At 42.3% G+C, this 23,291-nt stretch overlaps 2 protein-coding genes across 3 annotated transcripts in view; one reads left to right on the forward strand and one right to left on the reverse strand.

Annotated features, from left to right (window-relative positions):
* Window positions 1–768: 768 nt before the first annotated feature.
* Window positions 769–3,902, forward strand: gbx1 (gastrulation brain homeobox 1). The gene is made up of 2 exons (XM_026149670.1): window positions 769–2,199; window positions 2,856–3,902. The coding sequence occupies exons 1-2, from the start codon at window positions 1,749–1,751 to the stop codon at window positions 3,368–3,370; spliced, it is 966 nt and encodes a 321-aa protein (XP_026005455.1). The 5' UTR covers window positions 769–1,748; the 3' UTR covers window positions 3,371–3,902.
* Window positions 3,903–8,313: 4,411 nt separating this feature from the next.
* Window positions 8,314–23,291, reverse strand: part of agap3 (ArfGAP with GTPase domain, ankyrin repeat and PH domain 3) — a 134,806-nt gene continuing 119,828 nt past the window's right edge. For both annotated transcript variants that reach the window (XM_026149890.1, XM_026149889.1), the window contains exons 15-18: window positions 23,083–23,173; window positions 22,103–22,325; window positions 12,304–12,559; window positions 8,314–11,333 (exon numbers count right to left, since the gene is read on the reverse strand). In XM_026149890.1, coding sequence (XP_026005675.1) covers window positions 11,109–11,333; window positions 12,304–12,559; window positions 22,103–22,325; window positions 23,083–23,173 — 795 coding nt within the window. In that variant the 3' untranslated portion in view covers window positions 8,314–11,108. The remainder of the gene's footprint in view (window positions 11,334–12,303; window positions 12,560–22,102; window positions 22,326–23,082; window positions 23,174–23,291) is intronic.

Genomic DNA, 23,291 nt, shown 5'->3' on the forward strand with positions numbered 1-23,291 from the left:
GAACAACACAGGCGAAAAAAAGAGCGCTTCTTCCGTTCCATTACTTACTGGGTGGAAAAGTTTAGATGGAGACGATCTGGACCTTTTTAAAATTATTACACGGGGGGAAAACAGCTTTAATGTGAATTTACAGACAGCAGATAGAGGTTCGGTATCATTTTTATATCCCTGCCGTATAAAACTTTGTTTTTAGTCATAAAGAGGTTGAGAACACAGGCCCTATTTTAACACAGTTTTAATTGGTCTTTAAGAAATGAAACAGGCAATCAGAATTTCGTTCACAAAGCGCGCAAAGAGCAGCAACGTAAACTCAGAATAACCCGAAAAAGAAAGGAAGACGAGCTCGGCAAATGGTTTCAGTAGATCAAAGCGAGGTGCTGCTGAAGTCACTTGCAATTATAAGAATTAGCCTGCCCTGGCCCTCCACTGCTAATCAGAGTCGGTGGTGATATGTTTATGTCCTCATGCAATCAGACGACCAGTTGGAGAGCCCGGGCACCCAGGACTCAATAGGGCTAATCATCATCAGTTCCCATTGCCATTTAAAAGGTGAGATGATCTGCGATTAAACCAGTGCTTAAGAAAAGAGATTTTTTTTCTTCCCACCCTATGCGACTTTGATCAGGGACAAATTACTTTTCAAAAAGCGCACAGTAAAATTTGTGCTTTATTTAGTTTCTAAAAAAAGAAAGAAAGAAAAAAGCACACGTTGTTTTAATTGGCATATGGCCAGCAAAAGAGATTAAAGTTTATAGATTTATAGATTTAGATTTGGGGATTACCGGTAGTAACTTTAGCCACTGTGAGTCTGTGTCCACACTGAAGTTGACCTTACAAACGGCTTTTATCTGAATCTAATTTCGCAAGCAGCATCTCTCTCTCGCTCTCTCTCTACCTCGCTTGCTCTCTCTCCGGGGAGCGATTGTCGTGGCACTTCTTCTTTCTGAAGCCAAACGCATTGTTTTTAGCCGCGGAGAATGGGAGAAACATCTGCCTCTCCTCCCTCCCGACTCTGATGCCCATCGGTCCCAATATTTCAACAAAAGCCACCGTTGTTTTATGCTGTCCCTTGAATCCAGAGTAATTACTTATCATCAATCAAAATTAATAATAGCTGATTGGGTTGGTGTGGTCAACGATTATAGAAGGGGAAGGGCTGGAACAGTCTCTCACACCGTTTTGCAGTCAATGGTGAACCTGGCAAAAGGGGAGGAGGGCTTGAGGAGGGGTGGATGAGGGGGGTGACTCGTCTATTTGGTCTCCACTGGGAAACTACCGCCTCTCAAGACGGCCAAAAAGTCAGAGGCTGAATAAGGAAATGAAGCGTAATTTGAGGAAGATGGATGAGCCCCCAGGGAAACACCCCCTTTTCATTCTTCTTGTATTGCAGATGATAACCAATGCGCTCTCGCCCTCTCTTTCCTCGCGCACACACACACTGTGCATCAGAGAGGGGTGAAGGGAGGAGTTGGAAAGAGGGGACAGATAGAAAGAGGGAGCGTGTGTTTATGTCTCAGTGTGTGACAAATAAGAGGGAAAGGGTAGCGCTGGTGCACACAACAAAGCGTCCGACTGACTGAAGCATTTAGAGCGCAGATATCCGAAGAAGAGGTCTACTTCCAGGGATGACAACACAGCAGAGGATCTACTTTCAATTCACGCTCTCTTTAAACTGAAAGTTTTGCTCGTCGTCGACGGAAGGACATTTGCTTTCAAGTTTTCACCGAACAAAAGTGTTTGCCTGCAAAATGCAGCGACCAGGCGGGCAAGGGACGGCGTTTTCAATCGATTCCCTGATAGGGACCCCTCAGCCCAGACCGGGACACCTGCTCTACACGGGCTATCCTATGTTCATGCCATACAGACCTTTGGTTATCCCACAAGCTTTATCCCATTCTCCTTTATCGTCTGGTATACCTCCACTCGCGCCATTGGCTTCTTTTGCGGGACGACTCACCAACACGTTCTGTGCCAGTTTGGGACAGGGGGTGCCGTCCATGGTTGCGCTCACAACAACGATGCCAAGTTTCTCGGATCCCCCGGACAGTTTCTATCCACCACAAGAGTTGCCTGGTCCACGTTTAAGCGCTGCCGACCCGGGAGCGAGAAGGCAAGAAAGCCCACACTCCGAGGAGCTGCACAGCCGGGACAAGAGCTCTGAGATGCTCAACTTCTCGGAAACTTTTCAGACAATATCAGGTAGGCTCAACCACTTCTACAAGTCATTCTCTTTCATTATATTTAAGCCTCGGGGGCTGCCGCGTAAAAGTGACCACTGTGCGTAAAATGCGATAAAGCGGAGATTAGTGGCCTCTTGGGTGAAGATGAATTAGCAGGTATAGTGTATAGTTCTAGTTAATCTCATCTTTTCACATTTAGAGCTCTTGATTAAAATGCATTTTACTAAATCCCGAGTATGCAGCATAAAGCGAAGCTTTATGAGGGAACTGCCGTTTCAGGCACGTTTGCTATTTTAAAAGGCCGTATTTGGAATGATTTCTGAACCAGTCTTTATTAAAGCATAAAACAGAGCTAAATGCCAAGAACTCCAGTCTATATGTGGATGCAGCATTTTCTAAGTTTCTCAGTTGCGGTGGAAACTTATGGAACAACTGAGTGACCACAAACAAACCGCTGATGATTCAGCATGACTGATCTGATTTTTTTCTGAAATTTTTTTCTGAAAAAAGTTCTTTCACATGATCTCTGCCAGCCTTTTTCCCCCAAAACACACCAAGTGTCGTCCAACGTTGTGAGACATCTGCAGCTGTCACCGCTGATTTGCGGGATCATAAACTATAAAATCACTAAATGCGTATGTTTGCGTGTGTTCTTTGTTTATCTTCGCATTTTAGGCGAGACCAAACTCTACAGTTCAGACGACGAGAAGCTGGACCTAAAATCAGCAGACACAGTTTGCAGCGACCGAGAGGACAGCTCCGCGGACAGCGAGAACGAAAGTTTCTCGGACGGCAACAACTGCGGCGCCCTGTCCCAGAAGAGCAAACTAAAAACGGGCTCGCAGGAGGCGCTACCGACCGGCAGCTCAGCAGGGAAGAGCCGGAGGAGACGAACAGCTTTTACCAGCGAGCAGCTACTCGAACTCGAAAAGGAGTTTCACTGTAAAAAATACCTTTCTCTGACTGAACGCTCCCAGATCGCACACGCACTCAAACTGAGCGAGGTGCAGGTGAAGATCTGGTTTCAGAACCGTAGGGCCAAGTGGAAACGGATCAAAGCGGGCAACGTCAACAACCGGTCGGGAGAACCGGTGAGAAATCCCAAAATTGTGGTCCCCATCCCGGTGCACGTCAACAGGTTCGCTGTGAGGAGTCAGCATCAACAAATAGAGCAAGGGACCAGGCCATGAACTGAGATGAAAATCCAAAAAAAAGAATATTATTAGAAACACTTGACTCTAGGTTCCACTGATTTGTTGAACGCATGAAGCACAAAAAGGATGTTCCAATTATTTTGTCTGAGGGAGAAGAGGATTTACTCACAGACAGACCAATTATTTGGCAATATGCTCTCATTTTTATTTATTGTTTCTGTTAATATGTAAATATAAATGGGTAAAAACTGGTACAAATGAGCACTATGAGATGCGACTGTAAAGATTTTTTTAAGTATTTATATGTAGGGCCAAACTGTTTTGTTGGTTATGTGCATGTCCTCATTTGATGAAGCTATTCTGGATTTATTTTTTTGTTTGTTTGTTTTGTGTTTCGTACAATTTGTTGGAGACATTTGCATGTAACTTAAGGCGTTTTTTGTTTGGCAAGTGTAGAAACCACCTTTTAAAGCTATTTGTGGAAGAACAAAAAAAATGTGAAGGAATTAACGACCAAACAAGAGACAACTGTAAAGTATATTGACCTAATAAATCGCTTTATACGAAAGCTGGAATCCAGGTTGAATCATTGTTATTAAAATGTAGAGCAACAGCTGTTGAAATCATTTGATTACGCTAAAATGAAAACAAAGGTGGCCTTTACTGTTTAAACATCACGAAAGATTATTGAACAAGTTCATTAAAAAAAAAAAAAAACTACGGTCAGGCGGCTGTTTTGACTAAAAATATATCCTGATGAAACGTTGAAATTTTATCATAAAAAATATTTCTGTTCATTTTTTTTGGACTTAGAAGACCTTTTTAAAGCATTTTTTAGAGAGTTTCAGTGAGGCGTTAGAAGCACATTAATGTCTGTTTTTGTGTAATTTCATAGCTTCTGCTGCACATCTGTTAGTCTTAATTTCCTGAAGTTGCAAATTCTTTTAGAATCTATTAATTATTTATTTTATTTTATTTTTATTTTATTTTAGATACATCAAGGACCTGAGACGTGGAACAGTCTTTTTTAAGGTAGCAGCAGCAGTGATTGATTTCACTTTAGGAGGCCATGTTGTCTCAACTGAACTGATGGATCCTCATTAGGCTGAGCACATTCAACACTCTGTAATGAACTTCTCTATCAGTCACTGCACCGACACAAACAGACATCAGCTCTTTAATCTCGTGGCGCTAAAAATGTTTTTTTGTAAATCGATCCAAAAAGAACTAAATATGAACAAGAAGTCATTTAATAGGACGCATTAAAGTCCGCTTTGAAGGCATAATTTATTGGTGCTGTGTCACCTAATAGATACGAGATACTTTATGCATCATTTTAATACAACTAATATCCCTCAGAAATGTCGACATCTTTCGAGATTTACTAAAATATGAAGTATTTCATCTTTTGTTTCAATGGCCGAAGTAGACGATATTTATAAGTTTGATTTCTAATGAATGTTATGATTGTAAGAAGCTATGTTGCTCCTAAAACGCGGATTTTCTTCAGGATACATACACAGACCTGTAGCTAGTAAATGCAGTTACTCGTCTTGTACTTACAGAAACAGACCTGAGCGAATAAAAGCGATGCTAAATGAAATCAAATCGGAAATTGTACTCTACATGCCAGCAGTATTAACATAATCTCTAACCAGAAACAGCTACCCTATTACAGGAGGAAGGCTTGGTGTTTTTGTGAAAACTTTCATCACGGTCCTCGGTTTACACGCTGTCTCTGAGCTGCTTGCACAAAACCTTATGTTGGATTTTTTTTTAACTTTATATCAGATGGTCTTCGTGATTCCAGAAAGATTCAGTAGACGTCAGATCACGTTTATTTATTTATCATTTGAAATATGATAATGGGGCAGGATTCCTCAGATAATTAATATTTCATGAAATTAAACTTTTGCCACAATAAGGTGGGTTTGGGTTTTTTTTAAAAAAAAACTAATCTCAAATAGCAACAGACATCTATAATAATCTTTACATTTAATTTTCCTCACGCCTCTGTTGAATACAGGCTTGACCTCAGAGCATAAACAGACACTTCATGACCCGGGCACCCATGAGTAGTAAACTTTATTTCACCGTCCACCTCATGCATTAAGATTGTGACACTCACATGGGGATTCAAGGAGTGATGATCGTGTGAAGGTGCAGTGGAAGTTTGATTATGGTCCAAGAGCTGACTAACATAGTTGGTTATTTCCACGTCACTGTGCCAGAGTGCCACAGCTATTTCAGACCCCATGCATGCGCTGCATGGAGGGACTGACGATGAGGAGCCATGACAAAACTCATGATAGGCACTGGCTGTTATCACTGAGATCCTGCAGGTTTAGAGCTGTTAGTGTGGAAAGAAATAATATTGCTGTTATTATTAATGAATTATTAACGTGCAGAAGCTTTCTGGAGGAGAGTAATGTGTAGCAGACTTGAGTTTCTCGGGTTACTGTGTTAATCCATTCAAAGTTTCTAACAGTCTGTTCTTTTTAAGCCGCACATTCAGTAAACACTTCAATCTCGAGACTCCATATTCTGCCATTGTGCTACTTGAATCACAAATTGAAATATCAGAAGTTCTTTCCAGCAAAGACGTGTAACTATTCCCTCATTCCCACCTGCAGAGAGAGAGAGAGAGAGAAAGGGAGGGAGGAAAGCGAGGGAGCTCATTACTGGCTTGGTTGTGTGAGTGTGCAGGCTGCTCAGCGCCGACTGGAGGCCTGACTTCTTGGGAGGGTCCGGACGGTCGTGGCTACAGTGATGTATGGGCAGATGCATCAAATCGCACAAGATAAACAAGCGATGAGTTTCATCAGGGCCATCATAGCTTTAATTTGGCTGCCTAATGAGTCAGATCTAGTGGCGGAGATAAGAGTTGTCAGAGGCCCGGCTCTAATGAATTTCTTGCCACTTGTAATCAAGGTTGCCTGTCTGAGGGGGGATGATTAATGGAACCCTGGAGGATTCCCTCGGCCCTCAGCCTTCATTACAGCTAATGCATTCTCAGGCAAATTAACAGCAAAATGCAGGCAAAAGCCAACGGGGAAGGGGAGAAAAAGTAAGGGAAGAAGGAGGGAAAGGGAGAGAGTGATGGGAACAGAGCGTTTATATAAGACAAAGGAGTGAGAGGAGGGTGAAGAGGAAGATGGCACGGTGGGTATGAAGCAGCCAGGTTGGGCAGCAAGTAGGGAAAGAGAGGTCGATCACTGAGAGGATGGGGAAATGAGTATGGAGACGTGGGGCAGTCAGGAAGGGCAGGGTGCAACATGGATGTACTGCTCAGACATGATGGAGCTGGAATTGATAATGGATGTTTAAGTCTGTGGGGGATTCAGGAGAGGAGAGAGGGTCAGGGCAAGAGAGGATATAATTACTGGTTAAAGAGACTGCAAGATTGAAAAGAGGAGGAAAAACAGGGAGCAACAGAACACATCCACATCAGGACAGGCAGCAAGGAACATGTAAGATAAACATTTGTTCAGTGCCACCTTGATGCAGCATTCATATCAGGACTGGGTGCATCACTCACTGCCGGTGACCTGCGGCCAAGCAGCTTCTGCATAAGGGAAGTATGGATTTAATGTTTGCAAATATGGTCTCGTCAGGTCTTTGTGTGCCCATCCATCAGCCTCAGACCCACCTCTGCAATCTCGGAGGCAATTTGTCTGAGAAGAGGTGGGCGGCAGAGAGCCCTCCTCACTGTTTAGCAAGCCCTGATGAAATATCAAAACACACGGCGGTGCAAACAAGCGCTCCAGTCTCACCACAACAAACACAAGTGGCCGGGGTCTGCCAAGACACGAGGCATGGTAATAAATTACAAGACCTTTTTTTTTCTCCCTAGGTAAGAACAGACAAGCACTAGTTTAGATATGTGCGAGTAAACCCTTTAAATTTTGACATTAAAGACCTTGAAGGTTTATAAATCTTAAATCTACAATTATTATTATTAAACAAAACACAAGAGTGTTACCTGATCTTGCAATAGTCCCACAGACTACCTTTAAAGGTTCATTTGATATCATTTTTTTACATTCCCTGGGTTTCATGGCCTGCTACCTTAATCTGAGTTAACTCTCAGCTCTTTGTAAGCTGAACTTTTCCTCCAAATAGTTGCTCATTGCTATCAAAAGCCAAACAGGAGGAATTGTTAGATATATATCTCATGATTAGTGCATAGAGGCCAAAAAGAGAAGGAGTATAAACGAAAATAAGTTCAAAGGAATGTGAGATGGATTTGATTTTTCATGACAGCAACCGAACACCTCCCATCTAATGCTGCTAAAGGATAGCTGGTGATAATGTTATTCTAAATTAGCCCTATTAATTTCCTCCCTCTGAGGAGACTCCAGAGGAAGGTCACTAATCCGCAAGGTGAAGTAAGCAAAGACAATACTACCCAATTACTAATAAGGAAGTTGGTTGAGAAAATTTGTTTTTAAGAGCTTTAAAGCGTGACATGGGGGAGTCAGTCTCCATTTCAAGGCAGCGCAGAGGGAGGAAGAGGAGAAACTAAAGAGAAACCAGGTGATAAAGAGCAAACAATGCTGGCCAACAGAAAGAGGAAGGGGATGAAGATATGCTGAGACAAGATTAGCAGGAAATAAGAAGTGGATTAGTGAGGGCTTGACTCCTCTGAACACAGATCTTTCAGTTTTCCCCACAGTGTTGTGCTGCCTGACACTAAGCCCAGCTCTTTATCTTAATCCTCTTTCAGCAACTGTTGGGGGTCCCTCGAGCAGGAAGTGAAGAGGGTGGTTCACTTACCTCGAGGCAGGCCTGGCTGAGTTGTTTCGGACACGAAGTTTGATGAAGGGACACGCAAAAGAGGAAACGCGACTTCTAATTTGAAAGAAAGCCTCACCTTCACCGTTAAGGCACAGCAAGACAAGAGATGGGAGAGACAGGAGTGTGATGGATAATGAGTGAGCGACACACACACACACACACACACACATACACAAGACAAATGCGTTGATTTCCCTAAATCCAGGGAAGGCTACATCGTTTTTATTTGAGTGTTTATTAATAGGTCAACTGTCAGCCAAGCATCCAAGCATACAACAAGTTATTCTTTAGCTTTTGATTCACGTTCTGAATGTAAAGGAATTACAATAGGAAAATGAGCAAAAAACAAAACAAAAACAAGAAAATATATTTACATACTGCATTATAAATATGTTAAATGTACATCATTATACACAAGTACCAAAGATGGTCGGTTAACGGCAAGACCAAACAGAAGTACCTTAAAAAAATATGCCAAAGAAGAAACAAACAAACAAAACAAAACATATTAAAATACGGTTTGTTGGTCAGGAAGACCGAAAACCATTTCAGTTCAGGAGTTTGTCTTCAGATAAAAGCATTAAGCTAATATTTACACTTCATCTTGTTTTCAGGGGAAAAACAGGCAGATTTCTAGTGTTTTTTTTAAATCATCTACAGTATGTAAATAAGGGTAATCACTGTACACGCTTAACTCCTCTTACTGATCCCCTTGGACAACAAAATGCACTCAATGAAACAGGTTGGTCAAGTAAAGATCAGAAATAAGGCCAGTATCACATTACAGTACTAGTAAATTCAAAGAAGTCAGTTTGATTTCTTTTGGGGATGTCTTCAAAGATTAATTTGACATTTTATTAAATATGCTTATGCGCCTCTTGCTGGGAGGAAGACAGGAAGATCGATACGACTGTTAGGTGTGCATAAACTCCAGAGCAAGAAACCCCAGAAATATAGGGACGTATGGAGTAACTTCTTTATTAAGCCTAGTTCCATCGTGGTAACGGCTCTGTAAACAAGGTGCAATGTACCTAAGTAGAACCTTTACCAAATGTGGTTGATAACTACTTCATATGGCTGCTCTGGAAAAACATCTGTACACAATCTTCCCATCAAGAAAGCAAATAAGCATATATTTTTTTTAAATGTCAAAACTTTCCTTTACAGTATCTCCATCGCCTGGATGAACAAAACCCTCTTTTGACCCCATGGTCATTTTCAGTAGGCTCTGAAAACAGGAATACTGTAACGCAACAACGAAACCATGTAGATAAGGTACCAAGTTCATAACTTGCTCTGTAAACAAACATTCTGCCTATGTAAACACGTAAAATCAAGATGTTTTAAAACCTCACAAATGGCAGTTTAATAAAAGGAGAAATACACCCACATTGTGCCGACTCCATCTAAAGTCATTTTTACGTCCGAGTCCCACTTACTCTAAATGAGCTGGCTTATCACGTCTGTGGAATACTGTACATTTGTAATAATGCAAACTAATTATACTCGTCTCTCTATATATATGAACATCTTTGCTCATTTGAATCCCTAAATGTCTCACGTCAGTCACGTGAATGCGCGTTGTTAGCTCCCTGCTTTCGGGCTGACAGGTTCTCAGGGGGAGAGCACAGAGGTTTAAGGAGAAGGTAAAAGGCTGCTTCTCATCGACTAAGTTCAAACTTCTTATAAGGAATAAGGCAAAGGAAGAAGAACTACTTTTTACAGTGGTCTGTACATTGTTACACAGTTATGATCCCAAATCGTCACTGACAGTTTCTGTCTCCTCTCTGGCGTCCTTTCAACAACAGAAATGCCCACGAACACGCGAGCACAGACGTATCGTAGCGTTGTGTACGGACGCACGCGCGCGCGCGCACACACACAGTACCAGTATATGCATTTCACAGCAACAACAGAGGAAGTCTTCTTTAGAGTACCAAATACGACAGCCTTCGGCCCCAGGAGGCGAGTGGATATTCCAGGACGCTCACGGGATGAAATTGCGCGAATCTGTGTCAATTATCAACACAATCTTGTCATTTGGGAAATTACTCCAACAAAAAGATTGTAATGGCACAATTTCACTGCTTTAATCAAACCTTTGAATCTGAATGAATTCTGATTGAAGAGGAACGCGTACAAAGCCATGTGGCTCACTGGTCATAAAACATTATGCCCTTTAATTCCTTTGTAGTCACGGACACTTTTACCCGAGCATCACAATAAGGGTGGCGAAGGAAATGACTCAATTTCACCCGATAGGAATTGTGCAATCAACTCCTTTATGATGATCTGAATCCATTTCCCTGTAAATTAAGTATCTAAATCATTTGGACTCTTTAACTATAATTGCTTTGCCTTTGTATATGAATAGTATGTCAAGAGTTTGATAGCTGTGTTGAAGACATGCATCATTACGAAAGCCTGCAACAGCCACTGATATCAAGAGAGATTTAGTTTCTTTCCCACATCAGTGTTTTGTCACTTCTAAAACTATTCTTTACAGTTTTATGTTATTACACTTAGGATTGGAAATTTGAAGGAAGTTTCTCATTCACACTGTATAATCAGTTCACATCGCAGAAGGGGAAGACATAAAAAGGAAATGTTCAAGCATTAAGGAAATGCTTTTCGTAGAGTAGGTATGAATGCCAAAGTAAGTCATTTGTTTGGTTGACGCTTAAAAAACAAAAAAGCTTAAAGCTCATCGTGATCACTTCAGACCGAGATTGAATAAATTTAACAAACAACAGGAATAAAAAATAATAATATAAAATAAACAATGTACAATGTCCGAAACCCCAAACGCTCCCGCTTCTGTCAGCGCGGTGGAATATCTGCAGTAGGTCCGTCACTCCTGATACCTATCCGTGCGTACTGGTTTTGGGTTACACAGTGTGAGAAACAGAGGAGGAAGTACTGGGAGGAGACACGGGTGGGTTTAGGTGGGTGCTCGTCTGCAGCTGCTTTCTGGCTCCTACATGATGCTGATACTGCGGTTGAGCTCACACTGGGCGTTGTTGTTGTTGATGTTGGGGTTGCGGCGGCTCATGTTGGGTGTGGGCACGGAGGTCAGGCTGCTGGTGTCGTTGGGGCAACCGTGTTGGAGTAATATGTCCGCGCACTCCTGGCTCACAGCCCGCCGAGCGTAGGACAGCGGCGTTTGGCCGCGGGCATCTCGGCTTTTCACATCCACACCGTACTGTGGGAGAGAATGGTTGGCAAGAAAAGAACAAAGGCCAAATTTAGGACATAAGCATAAAGTACAAGTAACTACACGTTATTTTTGGCACGTCCTCTGGAATTAATGCTTATGATTTAGGTTCATTGATTAGATTTAGTAATAATGTGATACGTTTTTGATTTCCCTGAAAGCACTCTGTGAAAAGCCCTTTTTTGGTGGGGTGGTACAGTACTGTGCAGTCTTGAGCCATCCTCCACCCCCCCATTTCTTTGTATTTTGCTAAGAAAGTTGGAAATACAGCATATAAGAAAGACGTTGTTACATCTGAACAAGCACAAAAGCCAACATTTGGTATGAACACCTGTATGTATGACACAGCCTCTATTAGGCAAGCTTTGTACATTGTAATGACCTCCTTATGTACTGAGACCTGTTAGGGCTGATTTTCAGTCCAGTTCTTGTATACACTGTTTTCTCCTTATCTCCTCTGTACATAGTGATGATGACTAATTAAAAAATGGTTCTTTGCTAAGTTGTGAGTGCCGTTTTTATACTTGAATATACTATAATATACTTGAAAATACTAATATTCTATAATATTTTGCCTCCTACATTTGCCTTCCCCCAAGGTTCTCCTCTTTTTTTTCACATTGCCAAATGAATTCTTCCATGTTGTGAAATTATGCCCAGTTACTCACTGAAATACCTCTGTTGTCCATCCAATTCAAAATGCCACCTAATACTAAGTACTTAAGTGCTACTATTTATACCAAAACATACAATGAAACAGTAGTTTGTGTAGATTTCCAGATAATTTCCCCTAAAATCCCTTTTGAATTACTTTAAAATCATTTAATAAGTAAATTTAAAAATATTTTTTCCATGACTGACAGTTGCAAATGCTCTGCTGTGAAAGCAGAATTCACTGCTTCAAATGTTCATCCACCTTTAACAATGCTCCCAACAACGCTCAGTGGAGCCCACTCACCCAGATGAGCAGCTGTGTGATGACTACATTGGCCATAGCGCACGAGAGGTGCAGAGCGGTGCGTCCATCTCCATCCCCGTAGGTCTCATTAACCTCCTCCTTGGTGCCATGGGCCAGCAGCAGCACCACCAACCTTAGGTCATCCTCCACCACCGCCCGAAGCAGCTGCTGCCCCAGAGGCACATCTGACTGGGGCAGTCCCACCAGGAACAGCTTCTGCTCGTACTTGGCTCGGATCCAGCGCTCCTTCTCTTCCCTGGAGGGAAGGAAATGACAGGGGCAACGCAGGTCAGGCAGGGTGAAACATGACGAACACGCTATGAGCAATTTCGCACCCAAGTTAAAGAACTTTCTCGAAACGTATCTCATAATTCAGAGGCCTTGACGTAAAGGCAAAGACATGTACAAAAGGAGAAATGCAGACACACAGGGGAAATATTAGAGTAATTGGCCTAAGAGACTCACCGGAGTGCAGTGACATTTCTAAATTATTAGAGCACAGGAAAGTGACTAGCCTTCACTATCACAGTGGGAAATAATACAGCAAGATGTGCTGGAAAGATGAGAGAATGCCAAAGGGTGTGACGCTTTGGGCAATATTCCAGTTTCTAGTGATTGTGGTCGTCAGCATGACCGTTAAAGCCTGGCCAGCTTTCTAAAGGTTACACATCCTGAACAGCATGTCTGCTGTGGACAATACGGGAAGGCGGGGGACGTATTTTTATCAGCACTGTCGGCTGTCAGTCTGAACTGGTGGATCCCCTCCACAAAAGAGGCAGTGTGTCTCAGAGCCCCAGTCTCCCTTGGGGTGGCTGGGCCCTGAGTCAGATCGATGGGGCTGAATGGCAGCCAGAAAGGGACAGTGGGATGTGGGGCTCCTTCACTCCAGCCCGCAGCAGAGAATAGAGGATGAGGGAAGGCTCCATCCTCTATCACCAGGCAGAATTCTATCTATTGCTCTCCATCTTGACCCCCCATTTCATTCTGTGCCCACATACAAACTGTACAAATAGGAAAGGGGGAGAAAAAAAAATCAATATCAATACGCGAATGACTGAGCATGCCCAGTGTGGTACTAACCCGGTGACCCTGTCAGTCGGTGTGATAAGAGGAGCAAAAAGAGGCTGTTGTTTGGATTTGTGGGTGAGTGACAGAACGGGGAAGGTTTGTAAGGATAAGTTAAAGCAGCAACGCTGGCTAGAGTGACAAGGCTCTCGTGGGACTCTCTATCAGCGGGTCGAGGCATAGCAGCAAGTACAAATGGACACTCTAACTCAATTCAACTGTATTTCATCATCAAATAATGGCCAGCTTTCATCATCATTTATTAAAAAATTACCTTTGGATGAGAAGTGGAAGAATCTGTCTCTACACAGTGAATAACATTGTGTATGTATCAGCTTACTATAAAGACCTGGTTTACACAAATGAAGTAAGTCAGTTCTACATGCTCTGGTTTAAGCTACCCATCATGTAAGATTACATTTGTGAGTTTTGTTAGTTTATCTGTTAATATTTTCCACTCTGTAGGTCCCTCGCCAATTTCCCCACAAACTGAAATGCCCAAACATAGCTCACAAATATTTTTTTTTCTTTCCCGAACAGCTGGATATTTCTTGGACAGATTAAAAATCTGTGGGTTAATAATAATAATAATAATATTTTTATTTGTATAGCACTTTTCAAAAAATAGGGTGCTTCACAGTATTAATAAAACTTACGCAGTGAAGATAAGTACATATATTGAAACATACAGACACGTAAACAGACTTACGGTCAGACACACATACGTGAAAATAGTTGCAAAAAAATGGCCGAAAATAAAAGGGGAAAAGTTTAAGGGAGCGCTAACCAATAAAAAGTCAATTAAAGCAAATAATAAACTTTTGAAGCACACACTAATTTATATCAGCAGAAGTGCATTCCCTGTGTTCATCATAGGAAAGGAACCTTTATACAAAGTGCTTTCCATCAACAGTGCAGCTCTATGGTATGGTCAAATTTTTGGCTACGCAGATACTGAAAAGGATAATTTCACTGTTGTTTTTAATCTATTCACAGTATTTTAGCAACAGATCCTGTTAGCGACATCTCAATCAGAAACAACCATTTTAAAAACAGCAACCAAACTTCGCCACTACTTTTTATTGCCTTAGCAGCCCGGTGTCGAGGCTGCCGACTTACCGCAGACAGCAACTGTGTTCAGACTCATATGTCAGCTGCCAGGCTTACTTCACAAAGCAGTCAGTCTTGCACAGAGCAGCCTGGCACCCGCCCTAACTACAGGAGTTAAGGATGTGATGAAAAAGGGGCAAGTCTTCTTCTATCAGCACCCAAGCAGAGATTGATTAACTGCAAAAAAACCCAGCAGCTCATAAAGCTACTTAGCCCGCATCTCAAAACAGCCTTAAAGTAATTGCTCCTATAGACACATGGGTACATTTTTTTTTCATTATGACCTCAAAGGGAATGTGGTAATGTAATGTAATGCAGCAATGACGGAGAAAGCCCCCCCCCCCGCTACAGCATAAGCAAATCTTTTCTTTAGGCAGAGGGTATTCTGTGAACAACAATACAGCCCTAATAGCAGGCAATTGCTGTGGCTCAGTTTTATGGTGTAAGACCTCCATCAATCCCTACTCAGTCATTATGTGGGGACAAGCCGGTTAGCAAATCAATTGGCCTCAGAATCGGTGGTCTGCTCAGAACAGGAAGGGGCCGTCCTGCCGTCCACCATTATTTCCCTTCTTTACAGCCAAAGACATTTAAGTTTGTCAGAAATCTGACTGACTGGCTGTAATCCCGAAGGCAAACTCTACAACCTTTAACAAAAATCCGAGCAGGGTTAAAAACAACCTGTTGTCCAAAGTTTGCTTCAGAGAGCTGGACGCTGAATGAGATGCTGAATCCGTAAAGCCCAGTGAATTGATATGAGCTAAATGAGGCAGAAAGTTAGCACCAAGATGTGAAAACAAAAAGGCTGAGGAGAGCCATTAGGAAGACGTCAACAACTCAGAAAGGAGCCCTGAGGGCACTTTGTTAGCCCTCACTACGAAATCAGCCCTGGAGACCTGCAGAAAAAGGCCTCGCTCACTGCTGATGCTGTGCTTTAAATTCAGCAAGAATAGACAGACCAGAAAAAAAAGCTAGAACAGCCAGGCAGTGGTTTAAAAACAAAAAAACCTCAGCTGCTGCCACTTGAAAGAGTGTGAAAGGAAGTGAAATGGTAATCCCGCCTCTGTCTTTTGTTTGAAATTGAAAAACAATCCAAACAGAGGCAGGGTTTAGACAGTCGGGGGGGGGGGGGGGGGGGGGGGGGGGAACTGAGACCCTTGAAAAGGACACTTCCTCACCGCAGGAGGAAGAAAAATAAAATCAGCAGATTTCGCATGTCAAAGTGCCAGGACAGAGTAGCAGGGGAGGTAAAGAGGGAAAGGAGAGTGAGCTTCACAGCATGGGGGGGAATTTTGAAAATTGAACTGATGGTTAGTTCTCTATATACGAGCAGACATCTAAGCACACAGACACTAATTTCCCCACCCAGGCTCGAGCACATAGTTGTTCTAAATTTCTCTGTCGCTTAGGGATTAGAGGGGATCTTAAGGTTCCCAATAAAAATGCCTGCGCCTCCAACCAAAAAAAGAAGAGGTGTTTGCTTCGCCGCAAACTTCCTCCGTCATCCAGAGTTATCTCACGGCCGATCACTGCTGTTTAACTTTCTTTCGCTGGCTTTGATTCCAATGTAATCTTTGGGCAAACATCAAAACACTTACTGACTCTAAAGTGGAAATGGGATTCCTGCTTAGAGCTGGTGTCCCCTTTCATTTTCCTATGCGAAGCCCACCTAGATAAAAGCAGCCTTAACAGTGGAGAAAGGCCTCTTTTATAATTCTATTAGAGCTCCGTCCCTCCAGCTCTCCGTTGAGCAATGGATTCTGACCCTGACTTAATTAAGTGGCAAATGGCAGAATGATTCTCCTAAATCCAGCCCACGGAGTCAAGAACACATGACTGAATTCAAATAAAGAGGAACAAACAAGGATAATTAGTCAAGCCTGAAAGACAAAGGCAAGCAGGAATTTATAGGAAGGGAAGGGAAACTGAGACAAAGCGGGTGGAGCCAACGGTGGAGGAGCCACAGGAATGACCAATCTGAGTGCCTGCAATAGTGGTGCCTTGGCCTGGAGGAACAGGAGGATGGCCATCGCACATCTTTCACATGCCGAGTCCTCCTAAACTATCAAAGCGTCTAAGCTCCTCCCACTCGTCCATGATCATCCAGAGTCACTGTGGATACATCAAACAGACGCACTGAAGGGTGGAAATGGCAGAGGGAAGGGTCTTTGGGTTTGACCAGCCTGAACAGACTTCACAGTGGGGGTGGGCAACTTGTATGGGACCAATTCCCATGCAGCCAGCAGCTTCACTTCCACAAACCGAGGGGTGGGTGTGTGTGTGTGTGAGGGGAGAGTGAGGAAGAGGGGCAGCAGCAGAAAGACAGAGAGGGGGCTCAGAGGGAAACTACTGAGATGAACAAAAAAAAAAAAAAAGAGCACACAACAGGGAAAGAAAGCTGGGCCCCAAAGCATCAAAGGTTGCTAAGGGCAAGAAATGAAGGAGCAACACAGTAAACGCCACAGCAAGAGTGCTAAATAAGGCCTCCTATGGTCCAGCGGGTTACACTGTAGACACGGTGTGCTCTGCTCTGAGAATAACAACACAAAAGAATTAAGACAAATATTTTACAAGTGGAATTGATGCTGCTTCTCTCGCTTCAAGAGTGCGGTCTGAACAGATGACCAGAATTCAAAAGGTTGTTGTGTTGGGCTCTAAAGAAAGGCCAGTGGAAAAGCATCTGGCTGCTGTAGGCAGGCAGAGGGATGAGTTGAATATATTGTGACATTAATGAGGTTGTCAGCCTCCTCATGATGGAGTGGCTGTGTTTTTGTGCCAGCAAGACTAACACCCTTAAATGCTCATGCTGTTAACCCCTGCTGAACCCTCGCCTCACATACAAAGCTGAGGGGACGACGAGCACATGCCCCCCTTAAGTGTGCGTCCCAGTGCACGCAGGTTTTAAAAAAAAAATCTCGATCACATAAAGCAGTTGGGTTGGATTCTTTTTCTTTATTAGTCTTTATTTTTTAATGCTAACAATATTGAATCTTAATTTCATGGCTTAGGCCCCTTCTTCAATGAAGCAGTCCTTCCTCTATGTCCACCTGGCCCTGAAACCCGGTGGCATGTGGGCAATTAGTGACTACAGTACCACTTCTCCCACACAGGGCTAATTACTGACCTGTGGGTTTCATTTAGAGAGAAACAGAGGCAGAGGACATGGTAAGGCCCAGTCATTCATTTGTCTTAATTAATTACCCTTTCCTCCACCGGGGCTCCTGGCAAGGCCAACTATTCTAAAATCTCTCTGGTGAGTTGGTGTTCCCGCACTCGTAACCTGTGAGTAGCCTGGAAGCTTTGCTCCATGTTTTGGGAACTAATATGCAGCACAGAGGCCAATCTGGTGAGATCCTAAAACAGAAGTTTATGGCTGATATTATTATTATTATTTAAAGCAGCAATAAAGAACTTGGCAGGGCACGCCAAGGTGGCACTGCTGGAGCAGAAGGGGTTAAAAAAGGCAACGGGGCCAGGTTTGGAGAGGTTAGCAGTGTGATTCATTTTTATTACCACGCAGCCCCTGCAGGCGGCAGGAGTGGCAAATTATTTCTGAAACAAAGTGGAGGGCTCTCATCAGAGCTATTACCTGCCTGTGGCCGAGGGCAGCGCGGAGCCTACAGAGGGTGACAGTGAGAGGCCCACGTCAGTGAGGGATAGCCGTCCACATCCGTCCACGCTCCAGGACATCTCCCCCAAATGAGTCTTGGTGTCTTGTGTATGTGTTTCATTTTTTTGTGTGTGTGTGTGCGCGGCAAAGGATAGGGGTACAGTTAACCGCGAGACCTCTCCCACAGTTTCCGTAAAAATAATCTGTAGTGTTTTTCTATCACAAACATGCCACGCAATTAGAGGTGACATGCAAAACACAACGACTCCCAGGTGCTAATTAAAAGAACAACTCCCCTGCAATATGCTGACTGCAGAGATCAGCCACAATGCACAGCTCCCGCAGATTTATTATCACACATTTAACTGTATCCTGGCCAGATCTGACTTCTGCTGTTAGCATGTTGGCACTACTTGATACTGAAGAAGCTTTACCGCTCTACCAATAAATAATTATTTATAAATCTGCTGGCTGTAAGGCGTTAGCACAAGAGCAGTTTAGTTAATCGAACTGTTTTCCTTGTTTCGTTCTGGGAAGAGATCCTATAAGATGAGGACTAAAAAAACTGAAGAGAACACGAAAACCAGCAGACTTGGTGGCTCATTAGAACCTGAAAGCCCTGAGCATTTATTGGTGGATCAATAGCAGTTATAACTGCATTATAACAAGCCAAAGAGACTTTGTCTAACATGCCTATTCCAAAAATATTCAAATTTAACACCAACTTAGAAAACATTGAGAAATATTTATCTAATGATAACAAAAATCCTTTAAATGCACGCATACTGGTGCGTGGGTATTTATTTGTGAATTACATTAATTGCATTATTCTCACACGGACAAAAAAGTCTAGTTAATAGCTCATGCTTAAAAAAACAAAACTACAGCAAATAAATTACTACCATTGCAAATGATGCTTTATTGGTACCTTGCATTCTTCTGCAAAAGCAGGTAATCCTACGTACATATCCATGCATATTAACACGCTTTCTATTATGTCGTCTGTAATCATTCTGTTCTACGCCAGCAATTGCACTGCTGTGCAGATCCGCGTACGACAAATCTATATATTGTGTTCTTTCGCACCCGAATATCATAAGCTAAAACAATCTTGTGGATGAGTGCTTTTAAGTTAAATCTCAAAAATGCAAAAGGGGTAAAACTAGTCTTGCAGGAGACATTCTATCAGACGCCGACTTGATATTCAGGTAGTTACTGAATCGTTTAGATTAGGTGTCACTAATGTTTAGTAGAAGTCAGGAGCCATACACCGCCTGCCTGGGTGCCATCACAAAGCTGCTGCATGTCACCGGTGTGACACAATTAAAATTCTCCCTTATGCGCGGTGCTCAATTTAAGAGAAGCACCCACAGAAGTGGCGTCAGAATTCAATAAAAATAATAAAAGAAACCGCATCCCTTTAAATTGGTTTGAATTCATCATTCAGGATAAAGCAAAATAGTCCGATGCAAAGCAGAGCAGAAAGTCCAGAGCATCTAAATGACCGGTGTCCATATATGATATTTCCAAGTTCTGTTTTTTGGCTAAAGATTAGTTATCCTGCAAATGAGATTTATTGTTTGACAGTGAAAACTAATGGAGATGCTGCTCCGGGATAAGATCGGATTTTTTAGACAATGAAGAACCTTCCTGCTCGAGGCGACGTGCGACTGACAGCGGTAGGGAGAGAAATCAACATCAATAATCTTTCATCAAGTCCACAGTGGAGCACTTTCACACAGATACCATTCAATAAACAACTGTAGGCCATCATTCAGGTCTGAACTGGCCGGAGAGTCAGAGAATGAATCCAAGAGGAAAAATAACTGAAAACTTGCTCAATGTTGCACAGATCATTTTATGTGGGCCAACTGTGAGCAGAAAAATATGCATTTCCTAAAGAAAGTAGTTCATAAAGGATACAATTTGCAGTTACAGCCTTATGCTGCTTTCTTATTAAGAGATCTAAGCTATAATAAGTGATTTCAAAGGTTAAACTCACAGGAAAAAAATACTATGAATTAGCAGCAATGGAGGTTACACTCATAATTAATGAAACTCCAACAGTAAGTTTTGGCATGTAGCAACAATATGTTATAAGTGTAATATTAACTGTTTATATGCCACTTTTGGCTTGTAAATAGCACCACTGTAAACAAAGTGTGCACTGGCCTAAAATGCACACATCAATCAAGCCATAGTATCACCCGAAGGTTGGAATTAGGCCGGGAACTGATGACCGTTTCCACTCATAATCACTCAAGTGCTTATTAGAGTTAGAGGTTTCAACCGATTAACCTATTTGTAGTCCAAAATACTACAAAAATAAATGACCAGCTCATCAAGCTTTCATAGCCCAACGTGACATCTTCCTAATACATTCTCTTCCACACCAACAGTTTGAATTTCACTAAACGGTTCAGGTACTTATATCGTGCTTTAGTTGAGCACTCAAACCACTTTCTACTGCAATTCACCATCTTAGTGCTTTTATGTAACATTTACACACTCAGACTCAGGGTTCAGTATTTTGCCTGAGTATATGTCGACACATGAATTGTAGGAGCTGTGGAATCGAACCTCTGACCTTCCAACCAGCAAAAGACCCGGTCTATCTCCTGAGCAACAGCTGCCCCAGTGCAATAGTCCTTTCATGTTACAAAGTAGGACCATTATAAAGTGAGAGCGGTTCATTTATGTTTAACACATTCTTGCTATTTAACATATTATACTGTCTTAATCTACTAAGCATTGGCTTAAAATGACAAAACAAAGATGTTACACCTCTACCATGTTAAAGTCTGTTACATTAAAATTTTAAACCTAACCACTATTTATGTTTCATTATAAGACAGGTTGGCCACATTGATTGGATACTATCAAAATACATCTACGTTATCAAGTTGGTATGAAAAATGTTTTCTAATTAGTTTGCAATAAAAAGGGTCCCTGTAATGCCATATTGTTTTAATTTTATTATATATTTAATTAAAATTTGGAAAGATTTTAGTCTCTGAAATGTAAAAACAAAGGTACTAGCAAAGAAAGTAACCAGACGTCCTGCTTTCTTAAAGTTACAAAGCTGTGATGTTAAACAGTCTAATGCCACCAGGGAGACCCTACAGACAGTCTCTGTGTGACAGACAGAGTGATGACCCAGGCCTGTATGATGGATATGTGACAGGGCAGCTTGGGACCTGAGGGCTTGTCTCTCAGGGTGGGGTTTAGCCCTAATGGTGTGCTTAATTACCTGCACAGCCACACAGCAGATCATTAGTCAGGCGGGAACGCTAGGCCTCACCTGTCACCAAGAGATAAACAATCCTCCTACCAGATCTCAGAAGAAAGGGAAAAGGTATTTGTCGGGGTGGGTTAGGTTAGGACAGGCGTTCACAAGGTGAATGGAAAAGTGTCATTTAAGAAAAACATATTAACAAGAGCCGCTCGCCAGGATCTAAAGTAAAACACACTGGCTTTGCAAACAGTGCTGAGAAAGTCCCAGACTTATCGGCACATGCTGGATCTTAAAAGAAAGCCTGAACAGAGAGCTGTTTCAGATGTGGTTTTGGTTTGCTAATTTTCTCTTGATTAGTACTTACATATCAAATGACAAACATGATGGATATGAAGCTAGTCAGAGCATTTATCAGGCAAGTGCAAAATGATGTCACATTCCTCTGGTGAAATATGGTTTTCCAGTGGACAGAGGGTCAGAAGCATAACAGAGACTGTTGATAACAACAAAGCAGTGACTGATACAAGAGAAGCACAGCGATCAGTGTGTACAGGATGGACTGACGCTCAGACATAAAATACTGTGTTTTTGGCTCAATAGGCTGACATTTATGGACCCCTGGTGCTTCTTATGGAGCATTTTGCGATGTGAATTGCCTCTGTTCAAATGTGGGTGGCTAATAAATGGCAGCTAATGGAGAGAAGACAGCGCTGCCTTCTCATTCTATAATCTCTGCACGCTTCATTAAGCAGCACCTTTATTTGTAGAAGTATGCTAACCTGGTGCTGTCGCTCCCTGGCTTGGTGTACCCCTCCAAAGCGCCTTCCCACACACTGTTGGCCATTGCGTTACCGATGGCAGTCATCACCATGCTAAGCTCCACCGGCCAGTCGTCCAAGTCAAGAGAGCGCACGCGAGACAGGTGGGTCCCCAGGTTCCTGTGGATGCCTGAGCATTCGATGCACATCAAGGCACCCAAGTTCAAACTGGCCCAGTCGGGGTCTGCGTGACAGAAGATAGGAATTAATAAAAAAATTAAAAGTATTAACAAGAGATGCTTTGAAAGCCTCACCAGGAAATTTGTGATGAACCTATTTTGAGTATGGTTTAATGTTGGTAACCTCTTCAGGGAAAAAAACCCAGTACAATTAAATTAGTCAGACAAGAATAATCAGTATCTGCCAAAACTGCAAGATGCAGTACTTCTAACAGTGCTGAATACTAGTTCTAACTTGAGAAAAGCTGGTAGAAATGACTCGATATCAAATAAAACCTTTGCAGTTGCTGTTTGGTCCCCAAAATGTAGTTTTTTGCACCTTCCCAAATGTAGCAGCACCTCCAAATGCAAACCCAACCCACTTTTATTATCTAATAATATGACGTCATAATTTTCATATAGCATTACCAACTCTCCTACAAAGTGTTTAATGTTCTAAGTGGACTTTTTTGTGCCCTGTTGCACTGTAGGTGCATTGTATGGAAAGTTTTTAAAGTATTTTTTGACAAAACTAAGGAATCTGGTTACAGGAGTATGAAAACTGAAGTTTTTTTTTTGTTTGTTTGCTTTTACGCACGACGTGATAAATTAAAGATTAAAAAACCCTCTCAAAATCTTGACCTCTACTTCCTTTTGTTATGTCACCAAAAGAGGGGAAGAATGTTGGGTTTTTTGTCTTTAATCTGTTCCTTTAATATCTGTATTTCATATGTAATAGACAATGTGTTCAGATGTGTTTTAACCGTAGAGAGTTATACTCACTTGGTGCGTCACAGTCCACACAGAAGCTATTCCCCCTCATGTTTCGTATGGACTGAATGGCCATTGCATCACTTTGGCTGCCCAACCGAGACTGTGAGAAATGAAGGTGAGAATAAATCAACGGGAACTAATTATTTCACTGGCGATCACGAGAAAGCAAACAATTATAGCTGGACTCAAATTATAGACAACAAGCAAAGGGAGAGAGA

Source organism: Astatotilapia calliptera, chromosome 18 (assembly GCF_900246225.1).
Source record: "Astatotilapia calliptera chromosome 18, fAstCal1.2, whole genome shotgun sequence".
Taxonomy (NCBI): domain Eukaryota; kingdom Metazoa; phylum Chordata; class Actinopteri; order Cichliformes; family Cichlidae; genus Astatotilapia; species Astatotilapia calliptera.